The 23385-nt window shown below is 40.9% G+C and overlaps 1 protein-coding gene across 4 annotated transcripts in view; it reads right to left on the reverse strand.

Moving 5' to 3' along the window:
• The window catches only part of acvr2ab (activin A receptor type 2Ab), a 92622-nt gene that overhangs the window by 20974 nt on the left and 48263 nt on the right, over positions 1-23385 (reverse strand). Inside the window, exons 2-5 of one of the 4 annotated variants that reach the window (XM_034179017.1) lie at positions 13895-14102; positions 10317-10510; positions 9054-9208; positions 522-545 (exon numbers count right to left, since the gene is read on the reverse strand). In XM_034179017.1, the coding sequence (XP_034034908.1) occupies positions 522-545; positions 9054-9208; positions 10317-10510; positions 13895-14102 (581 nt within the window). The remainder of the gene's footprint in view (positions 1-521; positions 546-9053; positions 9209-10316; positions 10511-13894; positions 14103-23385) is intronic. The other 3 variants (XM_034179027.1, XM_034179024.1, XM_034179033.1) reach the window with 3 other exon arrangements.

The following is a 23385-nucleotide window of genomic DNA, read 5'->3' on the forward strand; positions in this document are numbered from 1 at the left end:
TGGTAGTCAGGAGGATATAAGCACTATGATGAGATAAAAGAAGAAGAAAAAAAGAACCCAGTGAAGCAAACATGTCTGCAGGACTTTGTCTGCATGAGCAATGGGAAAAGCAAAGGGCCAACATTTCATATGCTTCGTTTTCTTCCTTTCTCTTTCTCTTTCCATGAGAAATGTGGTGAGCCATAGGTCCTGCTAGCAGAAAACTGGGTCACATCACAGGCATTGCATAAACATCAATTGACATTTTTTTTGGGGGGGGGGGGGGGCTGCATTCGGTGCCATCTTGGCCAATTTCCACCATGCATGATACATTATCAGCAGAAAACAAAAACAGCAACCATCCATGCAATAAACTCAGGCAATAAAAATAAATAAATGACACCAGCCGAGTAAATTAGACACGACTGATTAAAGAAAAGAGAAATAAAATAGTGACATGGGGTTAAGGTGGAGAATTCATACCAAGCTCTGAATCCAACAAAGGACGGAAAACTAATTGCTGTAACTTTAAATTATCTTACCTCCACCATAATGTGAAAGGCGTGCTTGTTGAAAAGGAGCAAACAGAGAAATGACTTTCTGTAAGTAAGTGAAAGATAAAGGAGCAGACAAAAGAGCTCTGTACCCCCCCTCCAAAAATAGTTTTGTTCCTCCTGCTCCACACCACTGTTTCTAAAGCTGTGGTTTGGGACACATGACATGTCAGCGGTTTGTGATTGGTTAGAGAAAACGATGGGACAAAATGCAACATAACGACAGCGTGGTAATGACAGCGATGCCCCCAGGAAGTGGAATGCCAAATCTATCCAGCAACAGAGAAGAAGCACTGTTCTGAGATCAGCACACTCGTGAGGGTGAAAGCGACGCATTCACGCCTTTTCAAGGTACCCAAAATAATCACAAACACAGACGTGTTAAATCCATCAGATGAAGAGAGGACAGATTAAAATTAAACTTTTAACTATTACGTTTACTTTAAGATGATTCGCACAGCGACAAGTGCAGACAACCGCTACGGTCAAAAATTTAAATCTGACATGATGAAACAACAGACGGAGAAAACAAAAACTGAAAATATCTGTATGATGCACGTCGACACACTCGCATCAGATTTATTTACATATACACATTTTTCACGTGTAAAAAATAACGACATAAGGATTAAAAGAAAACCTCAAAATTTAATTTTGTTATTCGCTTCGATAACGATGAGCGAATGAGCATGCAATGTGTACATCAAGTACGGGATCAGTACCTGTATTGGCTGATAATCAATATTAAATCGCTTGGATTATGACTGTGGGACATGCTTAGTTTTCACAAAATTACACACAGACAAAAGGGAAATAGTCCAGTTTTGATACGATCAGTCCCTCTTAAAGGGGATTAACCAACGCTTATAACCCAGGCTCAGCTGACCACTGTCTACACAAAAATGTATGGTGGCTATCCCAGGGTGGCTGGTAAGCCAGGTAGGGGTCAATGAAGGATGACACTGGGTTCAAAATTAAAAAATGCTCCAATCTTATTGAGAGCTACAGCACATTACAGGGTGGGCCAATAAAATGGTACCACTTTTTGATCGTACACAAGTTTTTGAAATGAGAACTTATTCGAAAATTTTATTAACAGATTTGTAACAGAAGCATCAAATTAACATTTGATACCAAAGGTTTCCCACTTTATCTCTTGATTTCCCACACAGTTCAATAATTGATGACATGTTCAATCCACGCTCTTCTTTAGATTACAGCTGCAACACGCACATTGAAGTTTGTGATGACATTGCCACACATCACAAGAGCGATTCTCCGAATTTCCTGATGGATGTTGGTCTTCAGGGCCTCAATGGTCTGTGGGTTGTTGTAGTACACTCTCTAATTGTATGAATTAAAAAAGTGGGAACATTTTATTGGCCCACCCTGTATTTGTCTGATAGGGATTCCAAATAGTACAGTTCAGACTATCCATGACTGAATGCTACGAAGTTATGGGGTAAAAACAGCAAGAATTGTACAGCGGTCAAAAGTCAGAGTTGCTCCAATTTTGGAAAAAAGTGCTGAAAATTATTGGTTGAGCAAATAGGACTAATAAATGGAATAGTTTGAAGTGTTGAACGTTTTGTCTCCAAAGTAAAGGTTAAACAAGGTAGACGCCCACTGGATTCTATGACATATGTTTCCCTGTAATGCGACAACTAAGCATGACACATGGTGCAAAATATTCATTTTTAAAACCCTGGGGTGGCCACCATACATTTGTGTAGGCCATGGTACACTGAGGATGGATTATAAGTATTGGTTAATACCCTTAAGTGGTGCCAAAAACCTGCTTGGACTAAATTTTTTACATTTAGTGATTGAAACCATCTTGCCGTTGTTTGCTTTGTTTTTGTTTTCTATAATGACTTAACGAAATTCAAAATGTTTCAGTGACTAAAATGACATGCTTAGAGTCTTCTGGACCCATTGAAGTGCTTTGGAAAGCTGCACCCAAGCACACAAAACATCTCCATAAGACAGTGATCGATAAAGATGAGAAGATACAGGTTGCAGCCCATCCACGCGGAATCCATGCGCCTGCGTACTCAAGATGGAATCAATCCCAGCTTGCCTCCACTTGGCACTGTGGTGTGAATAATGCCACTTTGGTGGCAAATACGCAGCATGTGCGCAGCTCACATGGGATTGAAGCTTTTTTGGAAGTTGTATGGAATGTAGGGAGTATTTGTCCAAGAAAACTCAAACATGCAGCCTTTTCCCTGTCGGGTATAAGTCAAAGCAATGAGCAATTTTCCCTCCGTTAGTCTGGTCTATTTTCTGCCCTCTCTTCCATTGCAGAATTAACAGAACCATGCTGGGATAATGGATCCGTTAATGCTCATTACAAGGGAACAATTACTTGTGCATCATTAACACTGTATATGTTCCATTAACTTGCACAAAAAACAAACAGCTCCAAGTCCAAGCTTTGATGAAAGTTCATTTTTCTTCAGTGCAAAGAAAGATGGGCTTAAATTAAGAATATGGGGGCGAGTTAAGGTAAACAACTGTTGGCTAGTGAATGTTTATGGACATTTTTTTTACCCTGTATTTTGCAACTCAGTCCTTTAGCTGCTGCTCTTAATGTGATACCCTTAATCCTGTTTTCCACTTTGTGCATCAGTACCTCTGATTACTGGATCTCAAGCATGAAAAACATCCTGTATTAAGAAGAAGATGTGAAAAGTTCAGAGCCAAAGTGTGCAGAGAAATAAAAAGAAAACGCGACTCCACATCAGACCCAATACTTCTAAAAGTTTTGTAACTTCAGTGTCATTAACAACCCTTAGTTTTTAAATTATATTAATTATATTCAGAGCTCTTGGTTAAACCCTTTTATGCAACAACAACTCAAAGCAAAATGATACATAGTTCAGGATAGGCCCGATGTTTGAACTATGTCTTATCTTGAGTGATGAAAGTGGGCCATGGAAAAAAACTGATCATTTTTGTCAAGGGCCAAAGGCTTGAAGCCCCTGGCAGGGGTCTGGAGGTTCTCCCTTATTGGCAAGACGACATAACTATAATCCACAGTCTGTCACATGGATTAGAATACGGTGTTATTCCAGTTGGATAAAACCATATATTCACATGGGACTGTTACTGTTCTCTCTCTGCATTTATCTAAACATTTAACTTCAGCAATTTATGCTTTTATAACAACCGATAGTGTCTAAACTACAATAACATTTGATACAAGTAAAGCTGCACCTACTGTTCATTAAGTCACCAATATAACTTTTAGCTCTCAGGAACACTGATTTGGTTTGAATTAGATTCTTATTCACTTCTATAAATGATTTTTTTTTTTTTTTCATCCAGTGCTGACGTCAGCATTTCTGGATACTCACAACTTAAGTGCTGCACAAAATGATGCACAAACAATTTTCACATCAATATTCGACTTCTATGAGCATGTTAAATATTTATCATATTTTAATTTACATGAATATTTCACATCCAACAACATCCAACAACAGAAGAAATCATAAAATGCAGATTTAGCAGGCTAACGTATCATGTTTGCATGGAGATCGTTTGAAGTAAATTCATCCCAAAGACAGAGTTTGATTTGTGTGAAATAACTTGAATAACGTCAACTGACAAAGAATTCTGTCAAAAACACAATATAATAAAATCAAAGACTTCGCGGGAGTGTTAATGTTTCCTTATAAATGATTATTAAAAAATGTTGGGTCAGTGTTTTGGGTTTTTTGGTTGAACCAGCCCCATTTGAATTTATTCATGATGAACTTCAGTTTCCTGCAGCAGAATAACGTTTCATCCATTTCCTTTGTTGTTTCAACACAAGGCGGATTTCACAGTAAAATCTGTAACAGCATCTCTTATTCGCTGCTGTGTGGTCGAGCGCTACCACGTTACATTATCCTTTAGTCTCGGATCAGGACGTGAATATGTGAGACTTACGACGTCTCATCAGTGATGTTTACAAACAATTTTACAAATATTGTGAGAGACCCTAGACTAAATCCAACGCATCCAGGAAAACAAAAACAACCTTCTTCTTTTGAGTTTATTTGCGGTTTACAAACCAACAAGGTGCATTACCGCCACCTCTGTTTTGGTGTGGAACATTAATGGATTCTGATGTATGCTATCAAAAATAACACAGAAAGGTTCAGCACGTAAGTAAAAACCTGGATTTCCAGGTTTCTGGAAAAGTTTCTGGAAAACTTTCATCACTGCATCTTGTTTGGGTGTACAGTTTATAATCTGCACAACACTGTGTGAGCAGAAACGTCCTGGCTTATCCCTTTGGTGAATATTCCACAAAATTTTAAAAACAGTCTTACTGATGAGTTTTATGAAAAATGCTTCTTCCCATTTTGCACAAACACACCATAAAACAGAGCATTGCTAATCATAACCTCTTTGGTGGAGATAAGCAAATGGTGGCGCCAAGATCAGCACACTTCATTGACAATGAAGTGTGACAGAAACCTGACTCCCTTAAGGGGTGTTAATTTTTTTTTCCCTTTCTGTAACATCTGATGATTTTTTGTCAAACACTAAATTCAAAGTCACAGTGAACTTTAATGTCAATCAGACCTGACAGCTACAGGTCTACAGCTGAATGAAATTGTGTTTGTCCGAGCTCACGTGCAGCGTAGACAACACTGAGTAAAAATGAGGGGAAAAATAGATAAATAAAATATCTATTGACATGTTACGATAAAAAGTAATAGTCGCATGTTCCACAGTAGTTGCGTTTATTGCACAATGTAACAAGAAATGTAAATCTGATCAGGTGACAAGTAAAGTAACATTGTGTTATTGTGCAAAAAAAAAAGAAAAAAAAAAAGTGAGTTCTGCATATGCATTCATGTATAACTATAAAAATTCAGCGTGTTACAGAAATGCAGTTTGTTTTCTCAAGACGATCCACATCAGGTGGATTATGGGCTCTTAGCAGATGTGCATGTTTCAATGTGTTTATTTATCGGGATAATTTGAGGTAAGGGGTTTCATAAGCCTGTTCTCCGTTTATCTCTCTGCACATTAGCATCTGTTTCCTGACTGCGTTGTGCGGTTGTGTTCAGAGCTGCAACGCTGTGCAAACACAACTACACAAAGTTGAGTGCTGGCTGGTTCTCCTCCCTCCCCGAACCACCCACCCACTCACTATCACCCTCTGAGGCAGAGCTGCCAGCGACTGTGTTTAGTTTTGTTTGCCTATATAAAGCCTCATCAATAATGCAGAGGCCCCTGACTCCTCTTCCACACGGTGGAAGCTCTGCATGGATTTTCTTTTCCCCTGATGCTAAACAGTGGAGAATGCAGCGCTGCTGTTGGCTGTAAATCTGCTCAGAATCACACAAACAAAATTTATCACTATTTCACGAGACCAGCCTCACTGTCAGAATAACGAGCATGTGAATTTTTTTTTTTTTAATTTTCACAAAGGTGATGAAATTGGCCTCGCAGGATTTCCAATCTGAGTGAAAACATCACAATCACCCTAAGCCAGAATTTTACACTAAAAGAGCTCCACAAAGTGAGTCCAGAAAGGAAATGGAGGAATAAGTGAGAGAGGGAGCAAAATAAGCATTTTTCAAAACATTACGTCTACAGCCCTACCGATATGGATTTTTTGGAGGAGCTGATATGATACTGATATATATCTGCCGATATACAACCCCTGGCAATAATTATGGAATCACCGGCCTCGGAGGATGTTCATTCAGTTGTTTAATTTTGTAGAAAAAAAGCAGATCACAGACATGACACAAAACTAAAGTCATTTCAAATGGCAACTTTCTGGCTTTAAGAAACACTATAAGAAATCAGGAAAAAAAAATTGTGGCAGTCAGTAACGGTTACTTTTTTAGACCAAGCAGAGGAAAAAAAAAAAAAATGTACATGTTCTCTTCAGGCAGTCATCTTTATAAATCTCATTGGAACGGCACCAAACAAAAGTTCCAGCATCATCACCTTGCCCAATGCAGATTCGAGATTCATCACTGAATATGACTTTCATCCAGTCATCCACAGTCCATGACTGCTTTTCCTTAGCCCATTGTAACCTTGTTTTTTTCTGTTTAGGTGTTAATGATGGCTTTCGTTTAGCTTTTATGTATGTAAATCCCATTTCCTTTAGGCGGTTTTTTACAGTTCGGTCACAGACGTTGACTCCAGTTTCCTCCCATTCGTTCCTCAGTAGTTTTGTTGTGCATTTTCAATTTTTGAGACATATTGCTTTACGTTTTCTGTCTTGACGCTTTGATGTCTTCCTTGGTCTACCAGTATGTTTGTCTTTAACAACCTTCCCATGTTGTTTGTATTTGGTCCAGAGTTTAGACCCAGCTGACTGTGAACAACCAACATCTTTTGCAACATTGCGTGATGATTTACTCTCTTTTAAGAGTTTGATAATCCTCTCCTTTGTTTCAATTGACATCTCTCGTGTTGGAGCCATGATTCATGTCAGTCCACTTGGTGCAACAGCTCTCCAAGGTGTGATCACTCCGTTTTAGATGCAGACTAACGAGCAGATCTAATTTGATGCAGGTGTTAGTTTTGGGGATGAAAAGTTACAGGGTGATTCCATAATTTTTTCCTCAGAATTGAGTGATTCCATTTTTTTTTTCCCCTCTGCTTGGTCTAAAAAAGTAACCGTTACTGACTACTACAATTTTTTTTCCTGATTTCTTATAGTGTTTCTTAAAGCCAGAAAGTTGCTATTTGAAATGACTTTAGTTTTGTGTCATGTCTGTGATCTGCTTTTTTTCTACAAAATTAAACAGCTGAATGAACATCCTCCGAGGCCGGTGATTCCATAATTATTGCCAGGGGTTGTACACGTAAAGAATGGCAATGATTCCGAACATTTTGCTATCAAATCCTTATGACAAAGAAATATAACTGAGGCTTGATGTTTTATAGTTTAAACATGAACTTGATTATAAAGAATTACAAATACAATACAACCCCCAGCCAAACAACACACTTTATGCTGTCATCACGCTGCCTTCCCTCACACTGGCAGTTGTCTTGTTACATCACTGTATTTGCAAAGACTTCTTGTCTATTTTGGCTCCACCTATCTGTCAGCATAGTGACCACTTTTCTCTTGCTGCAGTAAAACGCTTGCTCTGACTGAATATGGATGGCAGCTGCTCGCTTTGTCTCTGTCTCTTGTAGCTAATGTGTCCAAGGGGTGATGGGGATCCCAGCCATGCTTGACAGCATTGTAAACAATGCCATTAGAGCTACGTAATGACATCATTTCCAACAGCCACAGTGTTCTTCTGCATTGCGTATTCAGTAAAATAATGGTTTTCACATCATAACTCCGATACAGACATAAGAAAGGATCACATCAGCTGATATCAGCCAACCAGTAGATAACTGAAGGAAAAACATCCATTCATCCAAACATTTTTTTTTATCTCATGCTCCTGTGCAGACAGTTCTGGTCCACGAGGAAGCAGAGCTATTTTCAGGTCAAATAAATGCATTTTATTGTGGCCTTTCACAATAAACGTCCTAAACTGCTACTGGCCAGCGGAAACTGTTATAAACTCAGAGCCATTTGAGAGGCAACTCAATAAAATAGGTTCATAATTTCATATATTTGAGGTTACGTTTTCAGGAACTTCCCTCACAAGACCAGCTTGAGGTTAACTTTCGAGTAGTTTGCAGAGCCTGTATGTCACTCATTATCAACAAATTCTGTGTACCCAAGAACTGTCATATTGGAATAAATTATGATATATACCAGACAGGATACTATTTTAGATTAGTCAGGAAAAGATTTCAATCATGCAGGTTAAAAAAAACAAAAAAAAAAACAAGCTGCAGGATGATTTGACTTGTTTTGCCTTCACACATCCTGCAGTGTGATGACAGCACATGTGCACATTGCAATGATGGCCCAAATGCAAAAAAAAAGAGAAAGTGCTTAGTTTTAATTGGTCACCACTTCAAGGATATCAAACAATTAATTAATTATTGATCTGTTGATTTTTCAAAAATGTTTTGTCAATAAAACTTAATTTAAATCCACCAGCTGCAGTTCTTCAAATGTCAGTTTGTCTGATTAAAAGTCCAAACCCCAAAGATATTCAATTTACAGTGAAGTAAAAAAAAGTAAAATGTACATAGTTGAGAAAATATGAAGGTATTTGGGTTTGTGTTTACTAAATTTGTTGGCTATTAAAATAACTGCAGATTCATTTTCATCTCATCAGACTGACCAGCACAGTTTTGTGAATTAAAAAGATACATATTTTAATATTTTACAGATGTACCTTTTACTTTCGCTATTCTGAGGTTTTTAAATTCTAGATTTACATTTACATTTCTAGTAAACTGAGCTATTGCACATAAAGTGGTGCAATAATGATCCCAACAACACTGAGTGCATCACAAGGAACAACACAGAAAGAAAAGACAAACAGCTAAATTCTTTGAACACAAAGAAACCCTTAAAACACTTTTGGCTGTTTTTCAGTTGTACTTTAGTTCAGAGGGTTTGTGTGTCAGACTTACATGTGTGGGAACGAGAGCCGCCGGGTACGCCAGTTTGTGGTGTCGCCACATCCAGAAAGAGAAGAGGACGACGGCGGCCAGGCCTATGATGGGAACAAGCGAGTACAGCAGCGTGCTGAAGAGCTGGGGCTTCTGGGAAAATGGGTTTGAGGTGGCTACAGAAGAAAAGACAGCAGAAAGAAGAGAGAGGATTAATTGGGGAGGACTTATTTTGTTTCTTCTTTACAACAAATGTGATTAAATCAGAAACAGAATGGAGGAAAACAGGCAAAGAAGGAGAGAAACAAAGAGTGAGAAAAAGATGGACGTATGGAGGAAATGATGGAGACCAAACAGACAGGAAATAAGACAGGAGAAATATAGGGAGAGCTAAGAAAGAGTGTGTGATTATGTCGTCATTGCCCATCATGTGCGTCTGCAGCGGTGCGTCGGCCATCATTGCGCTTTGGGTTTATATCAGCACGCAGAGCGGGATTAACAAATCCACCTCGTGACATAATGTAATCCCTCTGCCAAAAATAATACAGCTATGAACTGTGTCTGACCCCTGCAGTAGGCGCTGCGCCGCGACTGCTGGCTCAGCCTGCCGCCCCTTCACAAGGTGTCACAGTCCGATTCCGCAGTGCTGTCAGAGCCCGGATGCCCGCCGCCCGCTGTTCCGGAGGGCCAACGGAAAGTGGGCCAAGCCGCAACTGCTTCTGGTATCGAGGGGCCGATGGGGCGACACCAGCTGCATCCTGGGACTGTCAGGGTGGCTTACAGAGACATGCTGACATGGCTGATGACAGCGAGTCTGCAGGTCTCGAAACATCTAAGTTAACATTCTAACAGGGAGGCACCACGCAACGATGCAACAAATAAAGACAGACAGACAATTTGCATCATGAGTGATGAAGCCAACATTTCTGACAGCACTGTTACCGTAAGAATAACTTTGCACACGCACACACACACACGCAGTTTGGTGGAAGCAGTCACAGCTTAACATGCAGCTTTAGTTTTATTTAAATAATTTATTTTGATCTATTTAAAATAAAATGCATATTAGCAATGAGACTGTTTCCACAGCAGCCACGTCATCAGAGGCCAGATCTGAACCACATGTGCAAGTGGCCAGGTCTCTCTCGCACGCGCGCACGCACACACACGTATGTGGCACGTTAGCATGCCTCAGAAAAGATCTGCATCACATGCACACTAAATAAATAAATCAGATTCGGGTCATTTCAAACAGTGATGTGAATGCAGCCTGAAATGTCTGACCTCCAGTTGTGTTTGTGCAGAGCATTATGAGCTGAACCCTGTCAGAGAACGTACTGTAGGCCGTCGACTGACGGTGCGACTCGCTCTGAGGGGGCGTGGCATCAGGGGCATACAAGAACCTCTCGTTGCACATGTTGCCCTCGCAGCAGCAGAAGAAGACGTCAGGACTCTCCTTCTTCTCCACACACTCATTGCTGCAAGAAAGACCAATGTGCAAATTAACAAGAAAGCAAGCAAATTCCTGTCCTTTTTCCCCCGGTCGGCAAACTGGCCATTGCTGAGACAGAGGAGATGAAGGTTTCTTGGCAATGCAGTAAAAAAAAGAAACAAATTGTTAAATTAAAAAAAAAATTACTTTTTTTTTCCCCAAATATGTTTTTGTGGGTAATTTCTTGCCAGTTATTTTAAAGCATAGTTTGGAGCTAAATGATCATTATTCCCAGCACTAGTAGAAGAATGGAGATAGCTCAATGAATGAGTAAATCCTCGCTTGTGTAAACAATAACTCCAAAACAATAAATGCCATCATAGTCTAACTCGTCAAATAAAAAAGACATGTCATGAGTACCAAGTGAATAGACTGTGAATGACTCTGATGCTCCACGATCAATCCAAAAAGCGCTGGTATTGTTTATGTAATATCCCACTGAGGCAGGGGTGGTGGCCGAGTGGTTAGTGCGCCTTGTTTCTGTGCGCAAGGTTCCCGGTTCAAACCCCACCCCTGCCACATTTCTCCATGTAATGTGGAGTTGAGTCAGGAAGGGCATCCGGTGTAAAACTTGTGCCAAACCAACATGCAGATCCACTTTGAATGAATGAAAGTTTTATGTCGTACATGAAAAACAAAACAAATAAAGAACAACAACAACAACAACAAACATAGAAAAGCAACAAATCATTAAAACAAAAAAAACAATGTCAACATAACAGCAGATCCAATGATGAACTGATACCATCTGCTCAAAGTGAAGTTAATCAGTGAAATCACCTGCTGGAGTCGCTGGCTGCAAAGAAAACCTGCACCCTCTTGGCTCTTTCTGGAATACTTTGGACACCACTGCCCTCGAGGATCCAAGGTTTACTAACCACAGTCTCACAAAGTCCTGTGGGAAACCATGTGTTATGTTGGCTTCCTTCACTAGTTTTCCTTGTGCATGCTCACTCAGTTTTTTTTGGAGAACAGCCTGTTGTCAGATTACTGACAAAAAAATGTATGTAAACAGGTAAAAATCCAAGAGGGTGGCTTTTTTTTGTAGGTGCTGTGTGCTGAGAGACACATCTGTCAGAAGAGCAGCAGCTGAAGATATAATCATTAATCACCACAAACACATGGATTCTGTTTTCGCCCCACCACCTTACTGTCACAGAGGAAAAACATTTAAATCTCCTCCACACACGTACACCAACAATCACATACACACAGTCATCAGATAAAAGCCAAAGGAAGTGGCAGCCGCCCTCGGCTCGCTCTGGACTCTCTGGGGAGGCGAGGAGGCGCCGTCTGAGCAGAGGTACCCAAACTATGCGGGCTGCAGCGTCTACAGCAACTTTATCGCTCAGGAATCAAAGGAAAAAACACGAGCTGAGCTCTGAGTAAACCTGCAGTCTGATGCCATATCTGTTTACTGCAGTGGGTTTTGGGTGCAAACAAAACAATCTGCTTTCAGCTCGCGTTTCTCTGATATGCGTTGATTAAAAATGCAGCTTTATACAAAGTATGCAGAAAAACAGAGGAATGTAAAAACGTGCTGAAGCTGATTTTAAACGTTGATTTTAAACGGATCCCTCGTCGTGCTGGACGGCTCTATTTGAATACAATAGATGCTTTTATTGAACTGTGTTTTGCTCCAGTAACCTTCTTGAGCTTTGGAATATACACAGTCACTTATGTAGACAGTGGTGGAATAAAACAAGTTTGCCATCAGGGTCTACGTCGCTCCCTGATGAAACAACATTCATCTAGATACATGGGCTGCAACATAATTCAGGGATGGTACTTTTTATAGTAGAACAATTAGATTTGATTCAATATGATCAAATATGATACAATTCTTTGTACATATTTCATGAAAAACCACAGGCTGTCTTTAGGTTTTCAAAACTGTGCTGCAGAACGCTGGCACTGCCATTGCTGCCCCAAGTGGTAAACAAAACGTGGGCACTAGCAGTGCCAAAGTGCTGCAGCACAATAGTAAAAACCTAAAGACAGCTTGTGGTTTTTCATTAAATATGTACATGAATGGTAGCAATGTCACTTTTGACTTATTCTAACTTATCATGGAAAATCAATGTCTACATTAAATGAAGAACTGCATCAGACTGCATCATATCAAATCCAATCTAATCGTTGCATTATAAAATGAATCTACAGTGGACTGTGTTAAAAGAAGCCACTTGTTAGCTAGCACAACTTTTCCAATATGAACTCGTACAGCAGTTTTAACAAGTTGTGAATCGAACATAAAGTTCAAACTGATAAATTTATGCATTATACCGACGACCACTACCAATCACATATTGTCTTTACATTGCAAAGTATTCCTGCGGATATTCTTACAAGAGCAACATGCCAACCTCTAAACTTTTACGAGAGTTGCAAGTTATAGAAGCAGCACTGGAAAAAAGGTTAACTCAACTAATTTACAACAATAAAACTAATCCATCAAGCAGTTCATAGTAGAGCACGACTGATATGGATTTTTGGGGGATGATACCAATATTAGAGTAAAAATAATTTACGATATCGATATATAAGCATAAATAACAAAATGGCAGTGATTCCTAACATTTCAATGTAACTGAGGCTAAATGTTTTATAGTTTAAACATGAACCAGCATCCAGCTAATAGCACACTGCTTTCACTCAAATTGGTAGTTGCTGTGTGGCATTGCTCAGCATTTGCAGAAAATAGATTTCTCGTCGATACTGGCCCCACCTAGCTGGTGTTACTGTAAAACATCCAAGCTGAAGGAAAATGAACAGCAGCTTGGTCGCTTTGCCTCCGTTTCTTGTAGTTAACATGCCCAAGGGATGATGCGGGTCCCAGCCATGCTTGACAGATTTCTAAACAATGCCTTTGGAGAGCCCTCTGCTGGACAAACTATGAAATGACACGATTTCGAACATCCATAATGTTTATTCAGTAAAATAAGAGTTTTTATATCAGGGTAAAAAAAAAAATGAAGATACCAATATGTTCGTGAAAGGCTAATAACGGCCAATATCAGTCAACCGATATATTGGTTGAGCTCTAGTTCATTGTACAGTTAGACTGATTCAGTGGTCCATGTATCAATGACTTTAAAATCGATTTCAGATTTGTATTGTTTACATGCCACACCCCCTAGTTTATTAATATGTGACTTTTCCATCACCTTCTTGGAACACTGCATAACATGAAAAAGCAAATGAAATATCAAATATATATTAATGACAATACCACTTCGCACCTATTCTGGAGCACTGAAAGTACAGCAGTAACTAGTTGATCTCCCATCTCCTGGTTGACTTTGTGCACTTTTTAAATAATGGCTGCAGTCAGAATTAAAGACGTCTTCATCAGCGGTTTCCTGCGTACCTGTCATAACAGTTGACATCATCCAGCCAGCAGCCTTGCTTGACGATTTCTACAGTACCGGAGACATTCTTCCACGTGGCGAAGCAGTGTCGCCGCTTGTCCTTCTCACCGTAACACGGTTCAATGCCACTGCGGTTGGTGCGCTCCTTCTCCCAGCTGGAGTTGTAGTAGACACATTCCTGCGTCTCCGAGCGTCCCAGAATGGCACCTGGACATAAGAAAGAGGACAGATCTTCATTTATATTTGACTGTCGTTCACACTGAGGGATACAGGACAGGAAGGGCTCAGCAGTGCTGCCGGTTGACTTTTCCAGCACATGCTGAGGTTAAAAATAACAGGCTGTCAGCGAGTATGTCAACCCAGTGAATGATGCCGCACTCCACAACCCGAAGGTTTAAGGTGAGGATGGACAACCGGGTGATGGAATGCAAGAAAACTACATTTGAAAAAAATCTCTCTCTCTCTCTCTCTCTCTCTTTTCAGATTTACACAAAAATGGAATGCTTGCCCTTCTAGACCTGTTCACCAAGTTCTGCAAAAACCAGTTAATTAGTAATCAAACACAAGTGAGAAAACACCTACTGTGTGAAACTAATGAAAACAGGTTAAACCCGTGTACACTCACAGAGCGCATACCTCCGATGACATCCAGCAGCCTTCTCTGGAAATAACATGGAACTAAAATTAAGGACCCGATTAGTCCTGTGGTTTTTTTTTGTTTTTTTACATTTTCTCTTCTAAATGTAATACAAAAACAAAGAAATGGTAATTTAAGGTGAATAATTCTTTCTTGGTGGTCATTTTGGTAATGTTTCAGGACCTTTATTTACGTTTGGAGCTGGGTAATAAATACACTCAACAAAAATATAAACGCAACACTTTTGGTTTTGCTCCCATTTTGTATGAGATGAACTCAAAGATCTAAAACTTTTTCCACATACACAATATCACCATTTCCCTCAAATATTGTTCACAAACCAGTCTAAATCTGTGATAGTGAACACTTCTCCTTTGCTGAGATAATCCATCCCACCTCACAGGTGTGCCATATCAAGATGCTGATTAGACACCATGATTAGTGCACAGGTGTGCCTTAGACTGCCCACAATAAAAGGCCACTCTGAAAGGTGCAGTTTTGTTTTATTGGGGGGGGGGGGGGGGGGGGGGTACCAGTCAGTATCTGGTGTGACCACCATTTGCCTCATGCAGTGCAACACATCTCCTTCGCATAGAGTTGATCAGGTTGTCAGTTGTGGCCTGTGGAATGTTGGTCCACTCCTCTTCAATGGCTGTGCGAAGTTGCTGGATATTGGCAGGAACTGGTACACGCTGTCGTATACGCCGGTCCAGAGCATCCCAAACATGCTCAATGGGTGACATGTCCGGTGAGTATGCCGGCCATGCAAGAACTGGGACATATTCAGCTTCCAAGAATTGTGTACAGATCCTTGCAACATGGGACCGTGCATTATCCTGCTGCAACATGAGGTGATGTTCTTGGATGTATGGCACAACAATGGGCCTCAGGATCTCGTCACTGTATTTCTGTGCATTCAAAATGCCATCAATAAAATGCACCTGTGTTCTTCGTCCATAACAGACGCCTGCCCATACCATAACCCCACCGCCACCATGGGCCACTCGATCCACAACATTGACATCAGAAAACCGCTCACCCACACGACGCCACACACGCTGTCTGCCATCTGCCCTGAACAGTGTGAACCGGGATTCATCCATGAAGAGAACACCTCTCCAACGTGCCAAACGCCAGCGAATGTGAGCATTTGCCCACTCAAGTCGGTTACGACGACGAACTGGAGTCAGGTCGAGACCCCGATGAGGACGACGAGCATGCAGATGAGCTTCCCTGAGATGGTTTCTGACAGTTTGTGCAGAAATTCTTTGGTTATGCAAACCGATTGTTTCAGCAGCTGTCCGAGTGGCTGGTCTCAGACGATCTTGGAGGTGAACATGCTGGATGTGGAGGTCCTGGGCTGGTGTGGTTACACGTGGTCTGCGGTTGTGAGGCTGGTTGGATATACTGCCAAATTCTCTGAAACGCCTTTGGAGACAGCTTATGGTAGAGAAATGAACATTCAATACACGAGCAACAGCTCTGGTTGACATTTCTGCTGTCAGCATGCCAATTGCACGCTGCCTCAAATCTTGTGACATCTGTGGCATTGTGCTGTGTGATAAAACTGCACCTTTCAGAGTGGCCTTTTATTGTGGGCAGTCTAAGGCACACCTGTGCACTAATCATGGTGTCTAATCAGCATCTTGATATGGCACACCTGTGAGGTGGGATGGATTATCTCAGCAAAGGAGAAGTGCTCACTATCAGATTTAGACTGGTTTGTGAACAATACTTGAGAGAAATGGTGATATTGTGTATGTGGAAAAAGTTTTAGATCTTTGAGTTCATCTCATACAAAATGGGAGCAAAAGCAAAAGTGTTGCGTTTATATTTTTGTTGAGTGTAAATTTAAATAAAGGCAAATTTTATTTTTTTCCCCCATTCATATTTTAGCATCCACTTACATAATGAAAAGCCAACTTGTTTCAAATAATGTCCAATAATGAGGTCCAGAATTATGGCAAATAACAGTATTTTATCTTGACGCTTTAAAAAGTTATTACAACAAAAGTGGCCGAAATGGTCAGGAGTGTGATGATTACAAGCCTAATAAGGTTTAGGGCATTACACAGCACAGTTAATCATAATAATAATAAAAATCCACATCTGAATATAATTGCTGTGTTTTCTTTGTTTCTCTTACCTCACCTCACCACAACTCCTGAAAGAAGACAGAAAGCATCGGTTGGACAAGAATAACAATCATGATTGTAAATACCAGAGTTCTGGAACTCATTATTGAACACTATTTAGTAGTAAGTAGTAAGTTCTACATAGGCCTTGAGGCCCATTTGTTCCGGTGCTTATCTCTGGATTCCATAGCATCAAGTACTGCTTGATGCTATGGAATCCGGGAAGCTTGTCTCTCCTCTCATCACCTGGACAGGACGCAGGTTACTTCCCCAGCCAAGGTTGATACCAATTTCCAACTGGGTGGAGTGAGACAATGTAGATTAAGTGTCTTGTCCAGGGACGCAGACGGGTAGCATGAATGGGATTCGAACCCAGGTCTACATATTGGCAAGGCAGCTCTTTATGTACTCAACTACCTGCTCTAAGGGGAAACATAAAATAAAAATAAACCCATATTCTGTCTCACTGAAAGCGGAGACCGTTTTGTCTCCGGGTAAGCAGTGGAAGGACGCTTCTTCACAGCATCAAAGCACCAAACACAGTGCAACTGTGAATGGTTTAGAATAATAAAACAGACTTCTGTGGGCGTTTTAATATCTCAACTCCCGAGTGCTTTAGAGTCAATACAGCAATGGAATAGAAAAAGACCTTTTTCTTTTCTTTTTTTTACCTAACTATAAAATCCTTCCAGCCAGTACTGGTGGGGGGGTGTAATAAAAAGGGAAAACAAATAAAAATACAGCCATGAGCAGAGAACTTTGTACCTGCCTCGCCGCTGACGTAAAGAAGATTTGCAAACTGATATGTTGGCAAATGACTTTGTGACAGCTTGACAGTTAGACGCCTGTCTCTCCTCTCATCACCTGTCAGACAGTTAGTCCAGTTTAGACGGCTGTCAGCAACAAAGCAATCCAGATTGTTTCCACACGTATCATTTTGCTACTGCTGTTAGATTTAGGTTCTCAGCACCACAAACATACACAGTGAAGATGTGGTGGATTCTACAACCAACAGCAAATGACCGTCCTCTGAAGACTGGACTGAACCCTTTATGTTAAAGGCAAATCATCACACTGACAACAGGTAGGACGAGCCTGCACATGTTACACATTGTAATATTCCAGAGATTTGTGAAATCTCTTCAGTGTAAGCTGCAACTAACCTGTCTGATTACAAGAGAAGATACTGTACAACTTTTCAACTGCAGGACCAAACTTTGAAACCAAAAATTATCCATCGACACCGAGATGGTGCATCTCAAACATCATCTTCAGGAATCTTCATCTCCATAATTCAAGAAAAATCACTTTAGATGATATGTCATCGAATCAAAAGGACATACAATGAGAACAAACTCATTAAAATTTGGTGAAAATTGTTGCACCAAATCATTCCACAAAGCAAGTAAAGCAACATCCAATAGATCTGCTTTCCACCTGCTGGTTTGTTGGGGGTTTCTGGCTGGATGATGAAAATCAGGAGCAGGTGAAGAGGAGGAGAGAGACTCTTTCAGCACAGAAATATATGAAATTATAAATGTAAACAATTATTGTCCAATGGTTTCACGTGATAATAAATAACTCTGCAAAGACTTTGTTTGAATGTAGCTGAAGACACATCTTCCTTCCATCTCTGTCTCTCAACATGTAGCTTGAGATGAGCTGATCTGTTTCTTCCTTTAGCTCAGGCTAGTTATCAAGGGCACAGGGGCCACCAATGACTGTTTTTCTGTTGACTAATTGCTTCTTAGCCAATTTTTTTTACAAAGAGAAAGTCCTGAGTTAAGACTATCACACTTTTTCAGAATGCAAAAAATGGAGAACTGCACCCTACTTTGTCTGCGTCAGGCTCAAAACTTCTCAATCACCCCTCATGGGAGAACAACGGTCCAAGTGTTTAGGGTCCTGGTACTTCCTGTCTTATTGTATGGTTGTGAGACCTGGAGGGATGCTAACCAGCTGGATGTCTTTGGTACTATGTCTGTGGGAGGATCCTGGGGTACCTTTGGAATAAGGGTGGGTGATAGATAAGATGGGTGATGTTCATCCAGGAGCAAACACACTCCTGTAGTGTGGTGAATGCAGAATGCTCTTGGACCTGACAGGTAATTTAAAGTCTTTTTTTGTTGTTGTTGTTGTTGCATGAAGCAAATGTGCCCCCCTCCCCTCCCTGTTGTTGGTCTAATGAATCTGTTGTTGACAGGCGGAACCGTTCAGGTCACAGAGAGTTAAAGTTGTTACTGTTGCTTCGTGCACACACAGCATGGATGCTGATCTTCTTCGTGAGATGGTGAAATCACATCACAGCCCGACTTGGCTGCGTTTCCAGTCGCAGCAGCTTCCTGAAATTAGGGTTAGCATTTAAAATGCAGGTTGTCTTCAAGCACGTCTGTATTTTTCAATAAAACGGGTGCTCATGTAAGGTTTGTTAATCCAACTTTGGCTGCAGGTCGCTTTCAGTGTAGCTAACAGCTGCAGAATGAAGAGCGAGAGAGACAAAGAGGGAGTGAGAGAGGTCCCTCTGCCTCTTAGCAGCACCGACGGCATTTTCTCTCATCAAGTCCATTTCCCACCAAACCCCCAAAGTATTTAACAGCAACAGGTGCAGCTGGGAACTGGTGCACTGGTGTTTGAGGGCAAAAAAAAAAAAAAACTCCAGGCTGATGAACAAGTCCACAAAATAATATATTATTTTCACATGAGAACATCAGAATGGATTTTTTTTTTTTAAAGTAACAAATATTCCAGGATGATGAACAAGTCAACAAAATAATGTGATATTTACACATTAAAACATCAGCATAGAAATAAAAGAAAAAAGTAATATATACTCCAGGCTGATGAACAAGTCAACAAAATAATGTGATATTTTCACATGAGAACATCAGAATGGATTTTTTTTTTAAAGTAACAAATATTCCAGGATGATGAACAAGTCAACAAAATAATGTGATATTTACACATTAAAACATCAGCATAGAAATACAAAAACAAAACAAACAAACAAACAAAAAAACAGTAATATGTACTCCGAGCTGATGAACAAGTTGGCAAAATAATGTCTTATTTTCACTTTAAAATATCAGCACAGAAATAAAAAAGTAATATATGAGGTCTGTTAGAAAAGTATTGGACCTTTTTATTTTTTTCAAAAACCTGATGGATTTGAATCACGTGTGCTTGCATGAGCCAACCTTGAACCTTCGTGCCCATGCGTGATTTTTTTCACGCCTGTCGGTTGCGTCATTTGCTTGTAAGCAGCCTTTGTGTGAGGATGGGTGGAGTCTCTCGTCGTTTTTTCTTTGCAAGGAAATGGAGGAACGACTGGAGCAGCGCGACTGCATCAAATTTTGCCACAAACTGGGCAATAGCCAGGTGGAAACCATTCGGATTATTCAGATGGCTTTCGGTGACGATCCTCTGGGCATCACACAGATTAAGGAGCGGTTCAACCGGTTTAAAGACGTCCGCACAATGGTGGAGGGTGCGCTGTGCTCCAATTGGCATCAACACGCTGAAACGACCGGATCATTTCCAAAGTGAACGCTGTGGTGATGTGGGACCGTCGTGTGATTATCCGAGAAATTGTGGAAGAGGTGGACATCAGCACTTTTCCACTGTTTTCCACATTCCACTGTGAAAGAAGATTTTGCCATGAAAAGAGTGGCGGCGAAATTCATCGGCACGAAGCTGATGGCGCAGCAACAGCGCCTCTGTGATGAAGCCTCACAGGACATGTTGTAACATGCCCAGACATGTCCAGCTTGTCCACAATTTCTCAGTCACACGACTGAAAAGCCACTGAAAGCCGTCTGAATCTTCCGAATGGCTGATGAGCTGGGCATGTTACAACATGTCCTGTGAGACTTCAACACGGAGGCGCTGTTGCTGCGTCATCAGCTTCATGCCGATGAATTTCGCCGCCACTCTTTTCATGGCAAAATCTTCTGTCACAGTGGAATGTGCCGGAAAAAGTGCTGATGTCCACCTCTTCCGCAATTTCTCGGATAATCACACGACGTTCCCACATCACCACAGCGTTCACTTTGGAAATGATCCGGTCGTTTCAGCGTGTTGATGCCAATCGGAGCGCGGCGCGCCCTCCACCGTTGTGCGGACATCTTTAAACTGGTTGTACCGCTCCTTAATCTGTGTGATGCCCAGAGGATCGTCACCGAAAGCCGTCTGAATAATCCGAATGGTTTCCACCTGGCTATTGCCCAGTTTGTGGCAAAATTTGATGCAGTCGCGCTGCTCCAGTCGTTCCGCCATTTCCTTGCAAAGAAAAAAATGACGAGAGACTCCACCCATCCTCACACAAAGGCTGCTTACAAGCAAATGACGCAACCGACAGGCGTGAAAAAAATCACGCATGCGCACGAAGGTTCAAGGTTGGCTCATGCAAGCACACGTGATTCAAATCCATCAGGTTTTTGAAAAAAATAAAAACGTCCAATACTTTCTAACAGACCTCGTATACTCTGAGCTGATGAACAAGTTGGCAAAATAATGTGATATTTTCACATTAGAACATCAGAATGGGAATTTTAAAAAAAGTAATAAATACTCCAGGCTGATGAACAAGTCCGCAGTGTCACTAAAAATCTTTAAGCACCAATGCACAAAACAATCTTAGCCTTGCCACCAATAGCACCACAACGTAATGTATGGCATCCATTGAGCAAGGCACTGACTGAACATATTGTGCAACATGAGCTGCTCCACCATATCCTCAAGGTACACACAGAGTTAAACTTCACCTTGAGAAAATCAACTATAGGTTGATTTATTTCAGAACATGACAGTGCTCATTTTTAAAAAGCCAGTCATAAACACTGGCCCTCTTTGTTGCTGAGCCAAGACAAGCCGCAACACCTCAACGGCTCCATGGATAACACCTCCACTGCAACAAAGACCTGCAAGCCATGTGAATGGCAAACACAGCATTCTGTTAGACATACAGCTGCTAAGAGCTCCAATCAATCACTTCTGTGAAATACAGCGACATTACAGGCCATGTGCTGAAAGTAGGCGAGAGCTGCACAGGATATAAAGCAGAGAAATCAATCTTCTGACTAAGTTGCTGCTCAGAGTCCGGTGAAGTGGATAACACCACTGAGTGCAGAGCCTACACCAGAAAATACAATGAGCTTTTCACCCATATGCATATATCTAGGCAACAGAGAAAGATGTGGCTTTGTCTGCTGAAGGTATTTCAGGCTTGGAAACGCCAAACGCAAACAACCCGGGTTCCAGTGCTGGAGGACCACATTATTACGATTTCAGTTTTTATACTGAAATCGTAATAATGTGGTTTATACTGAAGTCAAAAGACAAACAAATTGTTGTTGTTGTCCACTCAGCTGCTCCCATATTTCTTTTTCTTCGGGATTGCCACAGTGGATACAGCCAGATCCGCATCGGTATTTGGCACACGTTTTACGCCGGATGCCCTTCCTGATGCAACTCCAGTGTAACTTGGAGAAACACACACAAAGAGGTCTCCCATCCAAGTACTAACCAGGCCCCACACTGCTTAGGTGCTGAGATCTGACGGAATCAGGCTGACACAGAGCATATCGGCTGCTCAAAAGACAAACAAAAACTACAAAACAGAAAAACAAAAAAAGAACAAAAAAAAAAACAAAGAAATGGAACCAAAACAGCAATATTTAGTCATAATTCATTCATCATCATAAATTGTGAAACTGTGTGTGTAGTGGTAAACGAACAAAACCATGGTTCCAGTTGCACAAAATCCACAGCGAGAAACATCACAGTGAGACTAAAATGCGAAAATTGCAACATTTAATTTAATTCGCCTTAGCAACACTTAGTCACCTGTGTCCCTCAAATGCAAATTTTACAGGTCAAATTCCCACTCATTTACTGTCTCCAACACATGACATGTATCCACCACACTATGGAACCGCTGTGGGAAGCAGTGCAATGAGCACAAAACTCCCAGTTCCAGTTGGTTTTTAGGGGTGACAAACATAACTTTGCTTTCCAAGTGGTACACCACCCGAGCTCAGTGGACTCCCAGCATCCTCGGTCACACCTGTGCTCAGCTCACTGGGCTCATGATGGCACAGGTCAGTCCAGCATGAATTGTATTGTATTCCCAACTCCTGACATTTCTGAATGATTCTTTCTGTGCGTGGACCCTGACAGGCTGTAAGCCTGCACCCGAATCAAGCTAAGCACAAAGCAGCGGAGGCTGTCTGCTTTTAATATGCTCTATGCAAGGGAAAGCTCATCTGCTTTGATGTCACTTGAATTGTGCATCGATATTTCTGCAAATATTACTGTGAATATAATTCACTGTGACAATAAATCTGTATTTCACACCATTACATAAATTTTGCAGTGAATCCTCAGTTCATATGCATTTTGGCCTTCCATTTTACACAAGCGCCTTCCTTTCTTACAGTTACAGAAGAGATTTATTAAGGTTAACCATGACCTACTTGGAAAACCTTCTAAACAACTGACCCACTTCTAAATAAATCTACTGGGGCTTCTGTCAAAGTATTTTCTCATTAGTCGCCCAATCGCTTTAAAAACTCACTTTTGACATTTGAACTGTGTCTGCAGCCAATTCCCATCAGTGTTTACAGTTCCAGTTCCAAAATACCGCAAGAAATAAGGTGTTTAAAAAATATTAAAGCTCAAGAATAATTAGCCGAGAAAGAAGAGGGAAGGTTAAGATGAAGAT

The sequence above is a fragment of the Thalassophryne amazonica genome, chromosome 1 (assembly GCF_902500255.1).
Source record: "Thalassophryne amazonica chromosome 1, fThaAma1.1, whole genome shotgun sequence".
Classification (NCBI taxonomy): Eukaryota; Metazoa; Chordata; class Actinopteri; order Batrachoidiformes; family Batrachoididae; genus Thalassophryne; species Thalassophryne amazonica.